At 55.7% G+C, this 15,720-nt stretch overlaps 1 protein-coding gene across 3 annotated transcripts in view; it reads right to left on the bottom strand.

The window, feature by feature from the left end:
- Positions 1-15,720, bottom strand: part of LOC137853263 (phosphofurin acidic cluster sorting protein 1-like) — a 42,304-nt gene that overhangs the window by 6,280 nt on the left and 20,304 nt on the right. The window contains exons 1-10 of one of the 3 annotated variants that reach the window (XM_068675437.1): positions 11,924-12,241; positions 11,141-11,201; positions 7,834-7,921; positions 4,895-4,984; positions 4,435-4,560; positions 4,168-4,330; positions 3,921-4,012; positions 3,299-3,379; positions 2,457-2,516; positions 1,963-2,114 (exon numbers count right to left, since the gene is read on the bottom strand). In XM_068675437.1, the coding sequence (XP_068531538.1) occupies positions 1,963-2,114; positions 2,457-2,516; positions 3,299-3,379; positions 3,921-4,012; positions 4,168-4,330; positions 4,435-4,560; positions 4,895-4,984; positions 7,834-7,921; positions 11,141-11,169 (881 nt within the window). In that variant the 5' untranslated portion in view covers positions 11,170-11,201; positions 11,924-12,241. Of the gene's footprint in view, positions 1-1,962; positions 2,115-2,456; positions 2,517-3,298; positions 3,380-3,920; positions 4,013-4,167; positions 4,331-4,434; positions 4,561-4,894; positions 4,985-7,833; positions 7,922-11,140; positions 11,202-11,923; positions 12,242-14,151; positions 14,178-15,720 lie in introns of those variants that run through there. The other 2 variants (XM_068675438.1, XM_068675435.1) reach the window with 2 other exon arrangements.

The raw sequence follows: 15,720 nt of genomic DNA, 5'->3' as shown, positions 1-15,720 counted from the left end.
CCCAGCACAGAGCAGCAGCATTTACAGGCTGCCCGGAGAACTCACGGCTCAGTTTCCCCCTCGCTAGCTCCATGCCCAGCTGCTTCACCACACGGTCATTCACAAAAGCCACAGATTTGGAGGCTGCGTGGTGCCCCGATGAGATATTTTCCCCAGGTCACACGGGGGTAGCTGATGCCTCCTGTGATTAGCACATTTCTGCTCTCTCCACCCCTCCAGTCTCCAGGACAGGACCTCAGGCACCGTCAGCACCCTGCACAGCCGTGGCTCTGCGCTTGCCTTTTCTCAGCCAACAATCTCAATCCGCCCAGACAGACCATACTAAAACCTTCAGAGTCAAACCAGAGAAACATGATAAGCTTTCTAAAAATACAGCCCCCGGCCAGCTCCTCTCCTTTGTACTGTCCCTGTAATCCTACCTGATATGGCATACCCCTGGCTGGCACCTCGAAAAGTGTCCTCAGCCCTTAGACACTGGATTCACCCAAATTGTGTACATTTGGGTGTGAATTGTGGCTTTCAACACCCCCTTCAAACGGGGCTGCCTCCCCCCCGCCACATGGAAGCTGTGTCTGTTTCTGCCCTCCCTCTCTTGCCATCCAGAAGCTTTCGTCACTAGGGGATGTGTCACGCCGAGCACAGAGCTCTCCCACAGCTCTCAGCTCTCCCTGCTTTGCAATTTAAAAGCTCTCTCCTCCAGGTGTGACTGAGTCAGAGTCTCAGCGGGTTCGGATTTAGGTAAATCCCAGCCCTTTTGCGTAGCCCCCTTCCCTGCTGTCCATATTCTCAGCCACCCAAGGAGAATTTTGCTCCTTCCCCTCTGACCTCCAGACCCAGGCTTTGTGGTGTCTAGCAAGGCTGTCTATGACAAAAAAAAAAATCAAACCCAACACGAGGAGCACCTCTTGAATTTACAGGCTGGGTTGGAAGGTCACCACCAGCTTCCTGAGGCAACCAGGGTGAGAATGCTCTGCACTGGGACCCCACAGCCCAGGGGAATGTGAGGAGATCAAGACCTCCATCCTTTTTCTCCCCCAGCACCTCTGTTTCTTTAAAGCCTGCGGTGAGCGATGGCATGAAACTCTTTCAGGAGCTCTGAGCAGACCACCTCAGCAGCTCCCCCGTGCCCACGCGCTGCTGTCTCCTCCCCAACAACTTGTGGATCTGGGGGAGATGTGACTGCAGTCCTGTTCCTGGCTCCTCCCCATGCCCCGAAGCGGTCCCTGAATCCAGCAGTTCTCCTTTCAAGCATTTTGCCTGGGGCGGACTGAGTCTGATGCCCCTGCTGAGCACCTTCACCAGGGATACAAACTAATCCAAATCAAGTAATTAACTCTAGAGACAATAATGACAACTCATCCCAGGTTGGTCTCTTCTCTCCTAGAAGAGATTCAGGGCACCGTGAGGCAGCCAAGCAGGAAGGCAACAGAAGGCAGCTCCCTCATGAAAGGACAGCACAGAAACAGAACAGCCACGAGCAGAGAGGCCAGGTGAATGAAAAAAAAAAAAGCCATACACCTCCACGAGGGGTGGGAGCACAACATGCAGATCCCACGGGGACACGGGGACTGGCCCTAGCAGTCTCGAGACAACGTGCTCAAAAGACAGGAGTGCTTCGGGGTGGAAAGCCTGAGAAGGCCAGGAGTGGCAGCAGGAAGGTGTGAGAGCTAGCGCCAGCAGGGGCTGAGATCAAGGAGGCGCTTCAGGAATAGTGCCAGGTGCTGGACTGGGAGCAAATCAAATGAGAGTCAGTATGGGAACCCGGTTTTAATGGGCAGCTTTGAGGTTTTTTTTTTAATCAGGATACGCAAGTGAGGATCTCAGCTGTGCCAACAGAAGATGGCAGTGGGAAAGGAGAGGGGGCAATGCCTACGTTAGGCCAAGCAACAGAGAAGTGTCGGGGGGCATTTCTCCAGGTCCCAGGGATGGTGCTGGTGGCCTGCGGCCTCCTGCAATCCTCACCTCAGGGTCGGCTTGGGCGTACTGTGCACGCTCTCGTTGTCCTCGATCTCTGGGCCGCTGTCGCTGTTGTTGCACTCCTCCAGGCTGTCATAGAGCAAGCCCAGGTCTTCCTCCACCTCCTGGGTCTGGTCGACGGGGTCAGAATCCAGGACCTGTGGGACAAAGCCAGAGGGCAACGAAGAGTTAGGGAGTCGTTGGCATCGCAGGCCAGGTGGGATTGTCACTGGGCCAAAGGAGGTTGCCACGAGCGTAACATCCCCCCAACAGGCTTTTTGGGAAGGTGTTTTTGATTGGAGGCTCAGAGTTGCCTTTTTGAGGCAGAAGGCTTTGAAAAGGCCAAGCCCCAGCCTGTGCCGTGCCTCACACACACTTTGGGAACAGCCCTGAGCACCTGCAGCCCAGGTTCAGGCTCCCAGTTAGCAGGAACCAGCACCCTGACACCCACACATCTGTGAGGAGCCACTGCCAGGTGGGGCAGCCTTCCTGCTCCTTACCTCCTCTGTCACTTTAAACCTCTTCAGCAAAGCCACGAATTTCTGCTTGAAGTTGGGTTGCTGAAACAAAACAAGGGGAGAAAAAAACGGTCAGCAAAACTATCCGAGCAGGTTCCGAGATGACAAATGCACAGCCTGCAGTTGCTCTCTTTCACAGCTCCTTCCTGGGTCCACAGGCTAGGATCTACCTTGGTCCTTAAATTTGCAGTAGGATTTGGATTAAATCTGGACTCTGCAAGAAGCTGCCGTATTGGGGCATGAGGGATGGTGCAGGGACTATGACTACTCCAGGCTGGAAGAGCACTTTCTCTCCATTTAACCCCCCTGTCTCCCAGAACACCCGTTTGAGGAATGCTGCCTTCAGTCAAGAAAAGATGGGGAACAACCTCAAGGAGAAAGTTTGCCTCCGATCAAGAGAAGATGGGGAACAAACCCAGGGACCTGACAGGGACAAGCAGATGCTCGGGGAGCAGCTCCCCCCTTCTGCTGAGTGGCAGAAGAGCTGCCAACAGCCCTCCTCGTGCCAGCCTTCCCCCTCCTGGGGGAGTGAAGGAGCAGAGATGGTGTCACAGCAGCGAGTCAGAACCATTACCCACAGATCAGCTGCACAAAGCCAGGCTAAACATGGCACAGGCCACGAGCCGGGGTATGGCTCTGGCCAGCACGCTAATCCAGTGAAGGCAGGAGGTTTTCCCATTCTGTTCAGAGCCAAGGGCTCCATCACCTGCTCTGCACCACTGCCAGCATCTCCCCCAACCCAAAAATCCAGCCCCACTCTGCAGGGAGGGGAGGAAGTTGAGTCCCTTCCATCCCTTTGATCACATTGGAAACGCAGGTGTTACTCTGGTCATTGAGGTGGTTCGGATCATTTTCCTCCTGGCCTTCTTGGTTTTCCTCAAGTCGTCCTCTTCGTCAAACAGATCCTGCGGGCAAGAGGCCACAGCATGTCAGACCAACCCGGGTGCTGCAGGGAGCTCCCACTTTGAAAAGCTTTGGCCCCCTCTCCCAGGGGCTTGCTCCTCACTTTCCAGGGGGACAACGTGCCAGCAAGGTGCAGAGGAGGCACAGCAGCCTTCTGCAATGTCCGTGTTGCAACCTAAACCTCTTTCCTCAGCCTCCCCACGACCCACGTGCTGTTCTCCTGATCTCCCCTCTCCTGAGATCTCCCCTATCCTTATCACAGGAAGAAGGGATAGCATCCGTGGTGCAAGGGGCTCAGCAGGGCTTTGTGCTGCAGACCAGACAGCTCCTGGGACACAACGGTGGGACCTATGGCTCATCCAAGCACCTCGTGCACCACGGTCCTTCCTGCTGCCAGGTTTTGTGGCTCTCTGCCCTCTGAAACCACGACAAATGTTTGCAAGGGAGATGGGAGAGCTTGGGGCGGTGCAGACCCTCAACATCTGATCCTTGCCTGAGAGATGGGACCGGGATGGAAGCTGCCCTGGCAGAGCTCTCCCTTACCTGGCCCTGAACAGCATCATCGCTGGCCTCCTGCTCCGAGGAGAAGCTGTCATCCTCCTCTTCAGAGTAGTTATCAATGTCTGGGGAGCGATCTGAAAGCAGACACTGCAGATGCCACAGCTGAGCGAGACATCTGTCAAGGCCCCGACATGCTCAGTATGGCTGGCAGACGCTTGGGGACGCGCTCTGTTCCCCACGCGCCCCCCAAACGCTTGCCTTTAAGGTCCGTGGGTGAACGCAAACACACCTGAAGCCTTGATTTTAGGACCCGAGGGGACGCTCCCATCCTCGTGGTCGATGGGCTGACTGGACAAGGAGTAGATGCTGATTTCGGCCACCCGGATGTTCACGTCCTTCATGTTGCTGTGGAGGCTCAGGAGCTGCCCTCCGTCCGTCGGGTGCTGCATTACCTGGGCAGGCAGACAAATGTGGGTGTGCTCGTGGCACCGAGCTCCCTCCCTAGTGCCAGCACCGGTGGTGCCAAGCTCCCTGCTCCGTGCCCAGCACCCCGTACCTCGGCCATGTTAATGATGCCCACCGCGAGGGTCTTGTAGCCCAGGATGGTGCGGTTCTTGTACCTCTTCCTGCGCTGCAGCATGATCTGCAGCTTGTTGCCGTCCCTCTTCAGAAAGTGTGGGTACTGGGGGGGAGGGAAGGCAGCGTGAGGGCAGGGCTCGGGATGGCACATGGGGAGGTGGGGAGCTCCTCCTCGGTGCTGACATACAGCAGGGGCTGCCCTGCTCACCTTTAGGGTGCCCCTCAAAAGCCACCCGCGCTCTGTGCCATCCCCCAAATCCCCACTGCCCCTGAAACCCAGGAGCAGCAGGCCAGCAGCATGAGCCTGTGCTGTGATCAGAGCGTAGGCAGCCACCACAGCCCCTCCTCAGAGGCTGCCCCCTTCCCAGTGAGCCCCAAAACCATTCCTGCTGAGAAATTCTGTGCGAGGGGAGCACCCAGGGGGCCAGGCGAGGTACCTGCAGCGAGAAGGTCAGCTCCAGCTCGGTCTCCATCAGGCCGCCAGGTGGGAGGACGTATTCATTCGACCTCAGGACTCGTTTTGAACCCTGCAAAAAGGTTGCACAGCTCGGCTGGAGCATCCTGGCCACAGGCTCCTTCACACCACACACATGGGTCTGGTGTTTGTAGCCCGGGAGGAAGGAGCCAGCGCCTTGGCTCTGCTCTGTCCCACCTCGCAGAGCCACCTTGCAAACGCCAATAAACGCTTTGTGAAATCCTGGGGTTGCTCCTGAGCTGCCAAGGGCCCCTTCTCCCTGCCCACCTGCCAGGACCTGCTTTTCCCCAGCCTGTTCTGCTTCACCTGGCTCCTCGCACCCCGACACAGCCAGGCAGACAGCACCAGCAGGGGAAGGAAAAGGTCCAAATGCACTGCCTGGCCAGGGAAGGGACAAAGGGACAGTCCTGGAACACGTCTCCCCCAGCAGACAGACCCAGGCGCAGCTGGCTCTGCGGGGTCTGTCTGTCTCAGGGGTCCCCCCTCACCCACCTCATCTCTCCAAAAGCTCTTCCTAGCCATTTCCTCTGGCAACGTGCCTTCCCTCTCCACATACACAACTGCTTTTTCCCCTAGGAGGGCAGTAAAAGAGGATCTCCATCAATACAACCCACTCTTAATACCCTTTCCTTTACTTCTCTCCTACCTTCACTACCTCCAACTACGGCGTGGCTGCTGACACAGAGAGACCGAATGATCTGGGGGATGGAAAATCCCCTCTGTATGCACCAGGCTCTCTTGGTCACAGGACGGCAGAACTCACGGACCCTCCCAAAAGGCCCACACCCCCTGGCTGTGTCCCCACAGGGCTGTGGGACCAGCTTCGAGGATAAAATGTCCCACAGTGGTGGCACTGGTTGATGGCCTTTCATGCACCTCGATTGCTGGTATGGCCCAGGGTAGTAAGGAAGGGCAAAAAAAGAAAAACAACCCTATCAAGGGGAGAAAGGAAAGGCCTCCACATCTTGCAGTGGTGCAGCATTACAGTTCTTGCTGATACCGAGGCAAAGCCAAGCCCTACAGACACAGCCCTTCGTTCCCGAGAGGCCTTTTTGGAGCTGCCTGCAGCGCTGCTCCCAGCGACTGTGCCAGCAGCAAGGCTTTCCCTGCGAAAAGGCTTCCTGAAACGGAAGAGAGGAGGTGGAGCTAATCCCCTTCACCATCTGGGAGCCTTCCTGGCCAAGAACGCCCCGACTCTTCCTTCCTGCATTGCTCTTGGTTAGGAGACGATGGGTGGTCACCACCACCACGACCTGTTGCTTCGGCACGTTCACCATTTGCTGTTTGTGGTAGGCTCCCCACCAAAGATTCAGTCTTTCCTCAAACTGCAGTTATTTTTCATGGAGACGTTACGCACGGGGACGGCTCCACGGCAAAGGAAAGCTGAGCCTGGTCAGGGTTGTGTGGAAAGGAAGGTTTCTTACACACCACCAGCCCCTGTGCCCCTCAGCCACGGTATGTTGGGGATGACTCCTCCCTCCCAAGGGCTCTCAGCGCTTGGGACAGGCCCCAGGAAGGCTGAGGGATCTCCATCCCTAGAGAAATTCAAACCTCAGTTTGGACTTCAGTAGTTCGGACTTTTAGCTCACGGCAAGCCCCTGACTGAGGACACCCAAGGCTCAGATCCCCTCTGGGAATTGGGGGGGTTCTGCAGACGTGAGGGCTCCCTCGGCCCTTTGCCAGGGGTCTTTCCACACGTGGAAGCTGTGTTTTAAAGACCAGATCCCTGTGATGGCTGGGACATCCCAGCCAGGCCTCCACCACCCTCTGGGGCACGTATTTTCACGGAGCAGGCCTGGCACAGGGGGCTGGCATCCTGACGCAGCCCCCCTGAAGCTCCCCCTTTCCTCTAGTCCCCCAGAAACCGCGCACATCATCTGCTTCCAGCCCGGGGATGGCAGCGCTGTGCGGGCAGCCCTCCCAGCGCTCGGTGCTGCCGTGACTCATCTGTTCCCTCGGAGAGGAGCGGGAGGGACGGCTCCATCTGAGGCCGCTCTGTGGGCAGGCTGCGCTGGAGCTGCCTACAGCTTCCATCTGCCTCCCGTCCCGGGCGGGCTCCTTTCCTCCCTTCCAGGCCCCACGCTTCCCACATTTCGCTTTGGGATCCTTCAGGGCAAGGAAGCCGCCCCGCCACGAAGGCAAATCCCGGCTCCCAGAGCTCGGCTAATGCAGCAGCTTCCAGCGCTAATCCGGGATTTAGATCCTAATGTGTGCGGCACAAAGAGCTCAGGGGGAGCGCAAAGCTGCCGGGCGCCCGCCCCACGATGCTTTCCATGGGATCAGCGGCTTTTTCGGGTGGCTGACAAGAACGAAGGAAGGACACCGGCGTCCCGGCTGGGTCAGGGGAGCTGTGGCAAGGACAGCACGCCCAAGAGGCATCCTTCTTCCATGCTGTCCCTCGGCAAAGGCTGTGCCCACAACCCACAAGGAGCCATCTCTCCGCCACCAGCACATGGAGAAAGGGAGGGGGCAGCAGAGGCAGCAGCGAGATCCCACAGGGATCAGATGCCTGCAGGAATCACGCACATCCCTCACACAGCCCCTGCCCTCCCCAGGGAGGGGGATCCAGACAGCGAGAGCTGCCAGAAAGCACCCAGCTCGCCTAAAGGGTTGGGAGCGGGGTAAGGGATGCCAAAACCTCACCAGCAGCTTGTAAGGAGAGCCTTGGCGGAGGCAGGGAAGCGGGACGTGCTCTGTCCCAGCGCGGAGGGCTAACCAAATTCATCCCCGATGCCAGGCAGCACCAGGCAGCTCGCTGGGACATCATCCCCTCTGCCTGGGAGCCAAAATCACCCCAAGGGTGCTCCAGGAGGCAGGAGCAAGGGGATGGCACAAAGCACCAGCGTAGACTGGCACTTCACCGCGAGGGCTTGGTGCCGCCAGGCAAGGAGAGGAGCCTACCTGGATTTTCACGGCGATGAGCACCGAGCTCAGCTCCTTGTCCAGCTCCTTCAGCACCGTCAGCTTCTTCAGGCGCAGGCTGCAGAGCCTGTAAGACAGAGAGAATGGGACGCATTCAGGCACCACCATCCCTGGGGCCCTGCCACATGGTACCCGGCGCTGGGAAGGCAGCCTGGAGGCTCGGCCCCGCCGCGGGCACAGGCTCGGCCGAGGAACACCGGCGTTCACGCGCCACCGAGGCAGCCCACGGGGGGAAAAAAAGGGAAGGAGGGAAATTAACGGAGCTAAAGCAGGCTTAAGGGATTACCGTGCGACAGGAAGTCCAACAGCAGGCCATGTGGCGGAGAGATCCCTTCCCAAGCAGGGCTGTTGCCAGCTCTGCTTAAATCTACCTTGGCCACTAGTGCTGTTTATTTATAAACCAAAGCACCTAAATCCATTCTTATCCCGGACTTAGTTAAGGCAAATGTTCCCCTGCAGGCACCACAGCCCGGCTCTCTTCTTGCCCGGTGCTGCTTGGAGCGGACTCGGGGCAGCAGCCCCACGGGACGCCTCCTGCAGCAGAGCCACCCCGAGCACCTCGCAGCCTGGGGACATGGTAAGTGGCAGGGAAAAACCACGAAGGAGAATGACGGCCAAGCTTTGCCACCACTCCCCAACCGGTGCTCATTTTGGCTTTCCTTAGATCCTAGAGGACATCCTGGAGGTGCAACGCTTGCACGTGGAAGTCAAGGACTACTCCGATTTTCCATACAGCTGTAGTTACCCGCATGAAAAAGTTCTCCCCAGATTAAAACTTCCATAAATGTCTTAATTTGAGGATGTTGAAAGGTTGCAGTTCTCCCCGGCAGTCGTTCTCGCTGTAAGCCGTGCTCCTTACCCAAAGCAGCTCATTCATTATCAGCTGCTCATGCTCCTCTCCGAAAAACTCAGGGATCCCAGCAGTACAGGGTGCCTCTCCTCGGGGAAGAGTACGTGCATGCGGATCAGCTCTGCCTATTTCCTCAGCCTAAAACCAAGCTTTTTGATGTCTGATAAGGCACTTTTAAAGCTCCTTTTCTTCTCTTCCTACCCTCTCCAGCTTCCTTGCACGCAGCGGGAGAGCCACAGCACGTGCAGAAAGCTAGGCACCTGCTTCCATCCACCGCCCTCGCCCCCAGAGATATCGCTTGCCCTGTGACCCCAAACCCTTTTCAAAGCAGTGCTTTCTGCAACACCACCTCCCCTCCCAGTGAGATTAGCACGCATGTTCCGGGCTCTAAACGTATTTATTTGCAGCAACAGAGCACACCTGTTTCAAAAGGGTGCTCCCCAGCAGCCTGCCTATCCCTGATGACCCTCTTTTGATCTGTTACTTAACGGGTCCGTGCATCGCCCAGATTTGTGCCACTGCTGTGCAGGCACAGGTCCGGACAGCAGCGGGTCCCTCGATAATCCCTGCAGATCCCCGTAGGACAGGACTGATCCACGACGATCAGAACAGTGTGTCCGTGATCCCCACAAGTTATTCAACTTTCAGGGAGGTAAGTTACAAATCTGGATCTACCTGATCATATGGGATAAGTAGGAGCTGCTCTCAGGCAGCGGAACTACGGCAAGGACATCCTTTGTATAGGGTTGTGGTGACCACAGCTGTGTAATGCTGCTTGCAACCCGCAAAATCCCCTCCCCAATCATGGCTTTTTAAACCCGCAGCACAATAAAGCAGCTTCTTCCTTTGATTTGTGCAGCTCCCTCTTTATTCACCCGCTGCTGCTGGCCGAGAAGGCAAGGAGCGCACACACGTCTGTCACTGCCCCCATCCTCAGCTGAGGTGATGGTAAGGGAAAGGGAGCACACCCACATTCACGCAAACACGCGTCCTGTCAAGTGGAAAACAAAAAAAAACAACAAAAAAGCAAACGCAGGGGCTCACTGAACCTGATGGCATTCAAACCTCGGAGGTGTAATTTCCCAGAGCATCCCGGACGAGGCTGGCAGAGGGGAGAGGAAAATGGGGTGAAAACACAAGGCGTGAGCAGTACAGGAACAGGCACCCTGCATCTGTGCCCCTGGTGGGATCTGGAACCTTAATGGCAGGCCTCACACTCCCTTTGAGCTGATGTGGCACATTTTCTCCACCAGCATCCAGCTCTCCCGACTTCCTAAAGCCAAGGCACTGCGTCCTGTGTCGCGATATACATGGATGAGGCACCGCCAGCGCATGCAGAGGGGAGGAGGGAGTTGTACTCCCTTTCCAGAAGCCACGTCCCTGGTGCCAGCAAGCAGGAGCGAAGAACTGGGACAGCAGTGGGTTCCTCATCAGGCGCCGCAGCTCAGGGAGGTGGGCCAGTGACGTGCGTGAAGATGACCTGGGATGAAGGCCGACGTCAGCCTGCTTCAAGAGCCTACCCTGGGGGGAGCGTGACACAGCGTGCACGGCTTGCCAGCACGCTCCTGCCTCTCTGCTCTCCCACAGGTGGCACTCGGGTGGCTTCACAAGCACAGCAGGCAAAGGGACGAGCACAGCGCCCTGTAAAAAGGTTACATCCATCCTTCCTCGTCTTCACAGCTGGCTGCCCTCAGCTGTCCAGAGTTCCCCTCGTGGGATGGCCATTCGGGGCAGAACCCAGCCTTTTTTCCATGTGCAACACATTCAGCAGGCCCTCGGTGCCACTGCATTAACCCCGAGCCTTTCATTTTTCCTGTCCTCCGGGAGAGAAAGCCCACCCCAGCAGCCCCAGCTGCAATCGTCCGCCTGGGCAGTCCCTTTTTAATTGCGTTAAAGGTCACCATCTCACAGCGCACGCACACTTAGCAGGCACGTCCTGCTCCCACCAGCCCTTGGAAGGGTGCCTGACTCTTTAATCCCCGGGCAGCTGAGCTCAGAACAGCTCCGCTTTGCTCGGTGCTTTGCCCTTGAGCTCGCTGCCGCCGGCTGCTCGCTTTACGCAGGCAGACAGAAGCCACTTCCCCGCTGCAGGGACACGCGTGGGGCTGCCCAGGAGCTCCGAGTGCCACCCAGAGGCCTCCCGGGAAGAGCCTGCTCTCCCATCGCAAGCTCTCAGCACTCCTCCGTGTCCTGAGCCAGGCTTGGCAGCGTGGTGGTGCCACTGAGATGGCACAGCGGCTCACTGAGGATATAAAACTCTTCCTCTGCAGGCAACGCGATGGTTCCTCCGCAGGGTTTTGGTAGGTTATGCTTTGAAACATAGTTGATAAAGCCACGATGCGCTAAGCAGCCTGCGCCAGCCCTGCCACGGGGAGAGGCAGGAGCAATGCTGCCCTCGGGGGGCTTTGCTTTGTGCTCCCCTCTCCAGAAAGTTACCTCTGCCGCGGGCCTTCAGCTGCCGTCATGCTGCCCACACGTCGGCGTGCTGCTGGTGCACCTGGAGTAAGACATGAACCGCTTGTAACGCCGTGTGCCTAAGGGAAGGATGGCCCCGAGCAGCGGGGCAGCGAAGCAGAGGCATGAGGATGCCGGGCTCGGAGCCATCACACAGCTCATAAAAAGGGAGAAATGCCCTACCAAGGCATCGTGGGCTGGCATCACCCCCAAGATCTGCACCAGCCGGAGTGCTGCTATTTTAATAAACCTGCTGTGCTGCCTTCCTAGACCTATTCAGCCTTGGTTTAAGGCTTTCCCCGCTAGTTTTGCTTTAAATCTTGTCCTTTTAGGCAGCATGAAATTCGGTACCCACCTGTGGCTGAGAGCACAGCTTTTCACCCGCCACCCCAGCCCTCTCGGTCTCTGCAGGCTACTGCCCAAGCAGCAGCAAGAAGGGACCAGGCTGACCAAAAATGAGGTTTTGTTTTCTGCATGGAGGTTTCCAGCAGCTATTTTAAAAAAAAAAAACAACAACAAAGAACTTCTGACATGCAAGTCCCTCACCACACTGGCCTAGACCAGTGAGGCCACTGTGCTGACCACAGGTGACACAAGCACCCTCGTCTGAAAAGGGGGGACAGAAGTGGTAAAATCACGGGGGAGCAAACTCTGTGCATCCCGTGGCGCGAGCGAGATCAAAATAGAAACCCTGCGACCTGCCTAGAAAGAGCTAGCCAGCTGTCAGAGCCCTCACACGCTGCACAGCAAGGAGCTGCAGCTTACCTGGTGCCACGGAGCAGCTTGGCGTTTAGCACAGAGCTGCCTGCAAGCACCCGCCGTGACAGGGGTGCTCCTTCCCACCTGCCCGGGTGGGTGTTGGCCAAATCAAACCTGCAGGTTCAGACGCAGTGCCCTCGTTTTCTTTCCAAGTGCTCTGAATTTCACACGGGAGGCGGCTAAACGTTCCTGAAATGATTCATCCCCAGCTCTTCGACGTGGCCTGCTCGAGAAATGGGTGCCAGTGCACGCACCTTGGGCCTGGCCCACGGGCGGCTCCGCGCCAGCCAGCTGAAGCAGAAGAGACAACAATGTGACTTGTTTTGGTTCGCTGACCACACCGTGGAAGAAAGAAAAGCTAGCTCGAGCCCAAAATAATACTGTTTTGAAAACAGCCAGGAAAGGCACCTCTGACTCTAACTAACGCAGAGGAAGTGGTTAAGAAGGGCAGGCAATAATTAAGACTGCAAGTAACAGTGAAATCAGTCACGATTTTTAAGAGAAGGACAAAAGTCAAAGGACAACAACACCAGGGGAGCGAACTGAACTAAGGGCTCGGGACCTGGGCATTGCAGGAAGGTACTCAAACAAAAAACCTAGCTCAGAAACACCTGGTAATTCCTTAACAAGAAATACTGTAAGGGGATCAGACAAACCACCCCGGTGCCTGGAGGGAGGGGCAGCACCGCAGCCCGGTTAGACCGCGCTATCTTCAGCTCCCAGGGCCAAGAGGCAAGCGTACAAAAGATCAAACCAGGCACAATTACCAACAGCGTGCACGGCAATATGCGGGGACTGGAACAAAACGCAAACCCCGAGAAGCCAAGATCCCAAAGCATTCAGCAGCTTGTCGGTAGCACCTTATATTCACCCTCCCTCGCTGAAGACGCTGGCTTTTCAAGGAACTTGCCAGGCTCTTTCTGCTTCCTTGCAAGAAGCAGGTCGCAGGGATACGTCCTTTATGGACTCCCAAGTGCCGTTTGGCTTGCCCAAACCCTACAGATTGTGCACCTGTAGCGCAGCCAGCCCTGCTTTGTACAAGGGAGAGGCAGTCCTGCAGCCAGACCAGCAGCAGGAGGAACTCAAACAGGCTGGTACCACAAAGAGGAGGAACGTCTGCAGGTCCTGGCTTTCCTGGGTACCACGATCTTGCCAGAACTGGCAGATGCAAAGCCTGCGCTGGCTTAGTTTTTAATATGCACTGAAATTGCCTTGGCGAATTAAAATACGGCTTTAGAAGAATAATCCCTGCTTAAAATCAACGTGTAATTAGAGAGGCATGTAAAGGCCAGTTAGAGCTGGGCCCCACTGCAGTTACCCCTGCGCTCAGCAGCGGCACGCACGGCCCCGCTGTCCTTCACGTTGTGACAGCCAAAGCACAGGGCACAGGCACGTCCTACCTGCAGGGGGAAAAGAAAAAAGCAAAAAAAAAAAACCACCCCAAACCAACAACGAGGCTAATTTTCCTGCACTGCCACAAAGCACAAGCTGGTCTGCTCTTCCCCTAGTCAATGCTCTGCACGTAGCAGTCAGTCTTGTCTGCCACGGGGCTTTTGTGAGCCTCCTCTGAAACTTGTTTTGCTTCCTCTGCGCCCAGTTATGACTATATTTACCACCCCATTACTATATATATGCCACCCTATTATCCCCCGTAACCCAAGTAGCCCACGTTCAGTGGCAAAGGGGCTTCTAGGCAGCATCCAGCCATGACCTCACTCCTGGGGAGGCCAAGAACCATCAGAAGTCAGGCAGCGAGTCCTGGCACACAGTGCTGCCCCCAAAAATCACCCACAGCTTGCAGGGCACAGTCCTCTGGGCCAGGATTTTACATCTGGGGCCCAGGCCATGGTGACTATTCATCTGGGCCAAGAACCTCATGCTTCAGCAATCCCGAGCCTCCCTTCAGCTTCCATCACGCTCGAGCCTCAGTGCAAGGCTATTTGTTTGCAAAAAGCTCTTCCTTTCCTTCTCCTCTGCGGTGGCTTTCCTCCAGACCAGATGTGGGCAGATAAGAGCCAAGCGCACGCTCCTCAGAGTAGACACAAAAGCTGAGATATTGCATTCGAGTCTTTAGAAAAAGAGAAATGCATTTAAATGAAAAGTGCATGGAAATGTTAGCTATCACCCTACTACACAGCTAATAATAATAATAATAAATTTGTGAATTTAAAAGAAATTGCAGTAGGACTCTCCATAGCTTTAAAGAATTCAAAGAAGCAGCACGGGGAGCTCACCGGGCAGGCATCAGGGAGCAGAGTTTGCTGAGGGCTAGCCTCTCCCTGCCCTGGCTGCACAGGGAGAACACCACGAGCAACCAGAAATGAAACACTTCGGCTCGCTGGCAAGTTGCAGAGCTGAGGAAACCAACTGGGAGCCTGAAAAAGCAGAAAGGTGATTCTCCTCTTCGAACCCCCGCGTGAGAAGGGAGGGCACACGCGATAAGATCTGCCAGCTCCAGCCTCTTGGAGGGCACCGACCGGAATCTGTTGGTTTCTGACTGCTCAGGAATAATAATCCTCCATCCAATTAACTGGGCTTTCTACAGAAAACATGTTTAGATGAGTGTTCTTATAATCCGGCACATCTAAAGTAGCTTCAGCGAGCCAATCTTAATAGACCGACTTTGGAGATTTTAACTGAGCTCTCATTTCCATACAAAAGCAGATTAATTATTTGTGAGCTTTCCCTCTAGTAAACACAAAGTGAGTCACCCTTTCACTTTCAAAAAGGAAGCTAAAAATGAATACACTGCGTAACCCTGTAACTCTTACAGGGCTCCGGGAGGAAATGCCAGGAGGGGCTCACAGGACTGGGTACGATTTACCTTGTTGGTCGCCCTGAGCCCACGCTGCTGTGCGCCAGCTGCTCTACAGGTGGTAAGGGCCTTCCCACTGATCCCAGCCTGTGAGAAGGTGCATAAGGCTTTTTCTGTACAGCTGAGATGCTCCAGAATGTAAGAAAAGCAGAAGCAAGGCTGCAGCAGAGCCCCAGGGAGCCTGGGGACAGCAGCAGTACCGGCAGCACGGCTATTAGCATTCGGTCCTCCAGCTCCGGCCCATTTTGGAGAACAGAAATGTATGTGGTCTGACAGCCCTGTGTGTTTCTCTTCTCACCACTGAAAGGGACAGAGCATCCAACTATCATCCCAGCCGCTGAGGACTCCTATTCCCAGCATCCATGTCTTGAACTCTATGAAAGAGGCTTGAAGTCCTTCACATTTCCACTGGCAGAAGTCACAGGTGAGTGCACGTCGCCTCAAGTGTTAGTGTGAAGGTGCATTAATTGCATTGTGTCTAAACAAGATTCTCCTTATTTGCCCAGGTTTTGTTATTAGCACAAGTCCTGGTGAGTTTTCTGAAGCAAACCTCTCTCCCTGGGACTTGCCTTTACAATACAAACCACTGAAGCACTTCCAACCTGAAATTTATTGTTTCCAGCTGAGTCTGCATCTGGTGCTTTTTGCTTCACATTTGGACTTTGGTCCCAAAGCATCCGCGGAGTAGGAAACAGAGACTGCCTTCTCGGCACGTATTATTCCCGTAGCCAAAGGCTAGTTACTGGGCCAGTTCTTGGCTAAGAAGCGGCAGCGTGGAGAACTCCTGCTCTCCGCTCAAAATCAATTCCCGGCGTGTAACACAGAGAACAGCGTAAAGCCATCGATGTTCCCGAAAACCTGAGCTGCTTCAGTAACAGAAACCAAACCGGCTCTCCCCTTTTTGGCAGCAGACCAGCACCTATTGAAAGCAGCAGCACTGAATAAATCTCTTCCACGGTTGAGGCTGCTAGAAAACCCGGCAGCCTCT

The sequence above is a fragment of the Anas acuta genome, chromosome 3 (assembly GCF_963932015.1).
Source record: "Anas acuta chromosome 3, bAnaAcu1.1, whole genome shotgun sequence".
Taxonomy (NCBI): domain Eukaryota; kingdom Metazoa; phylum Chordata; class Aves; order Anseriformes; family Anatidae; genus Anas; species Anas acuta.
This window is presented reverse-complemented; position numbering and strand designations above follow the sequence as displayed.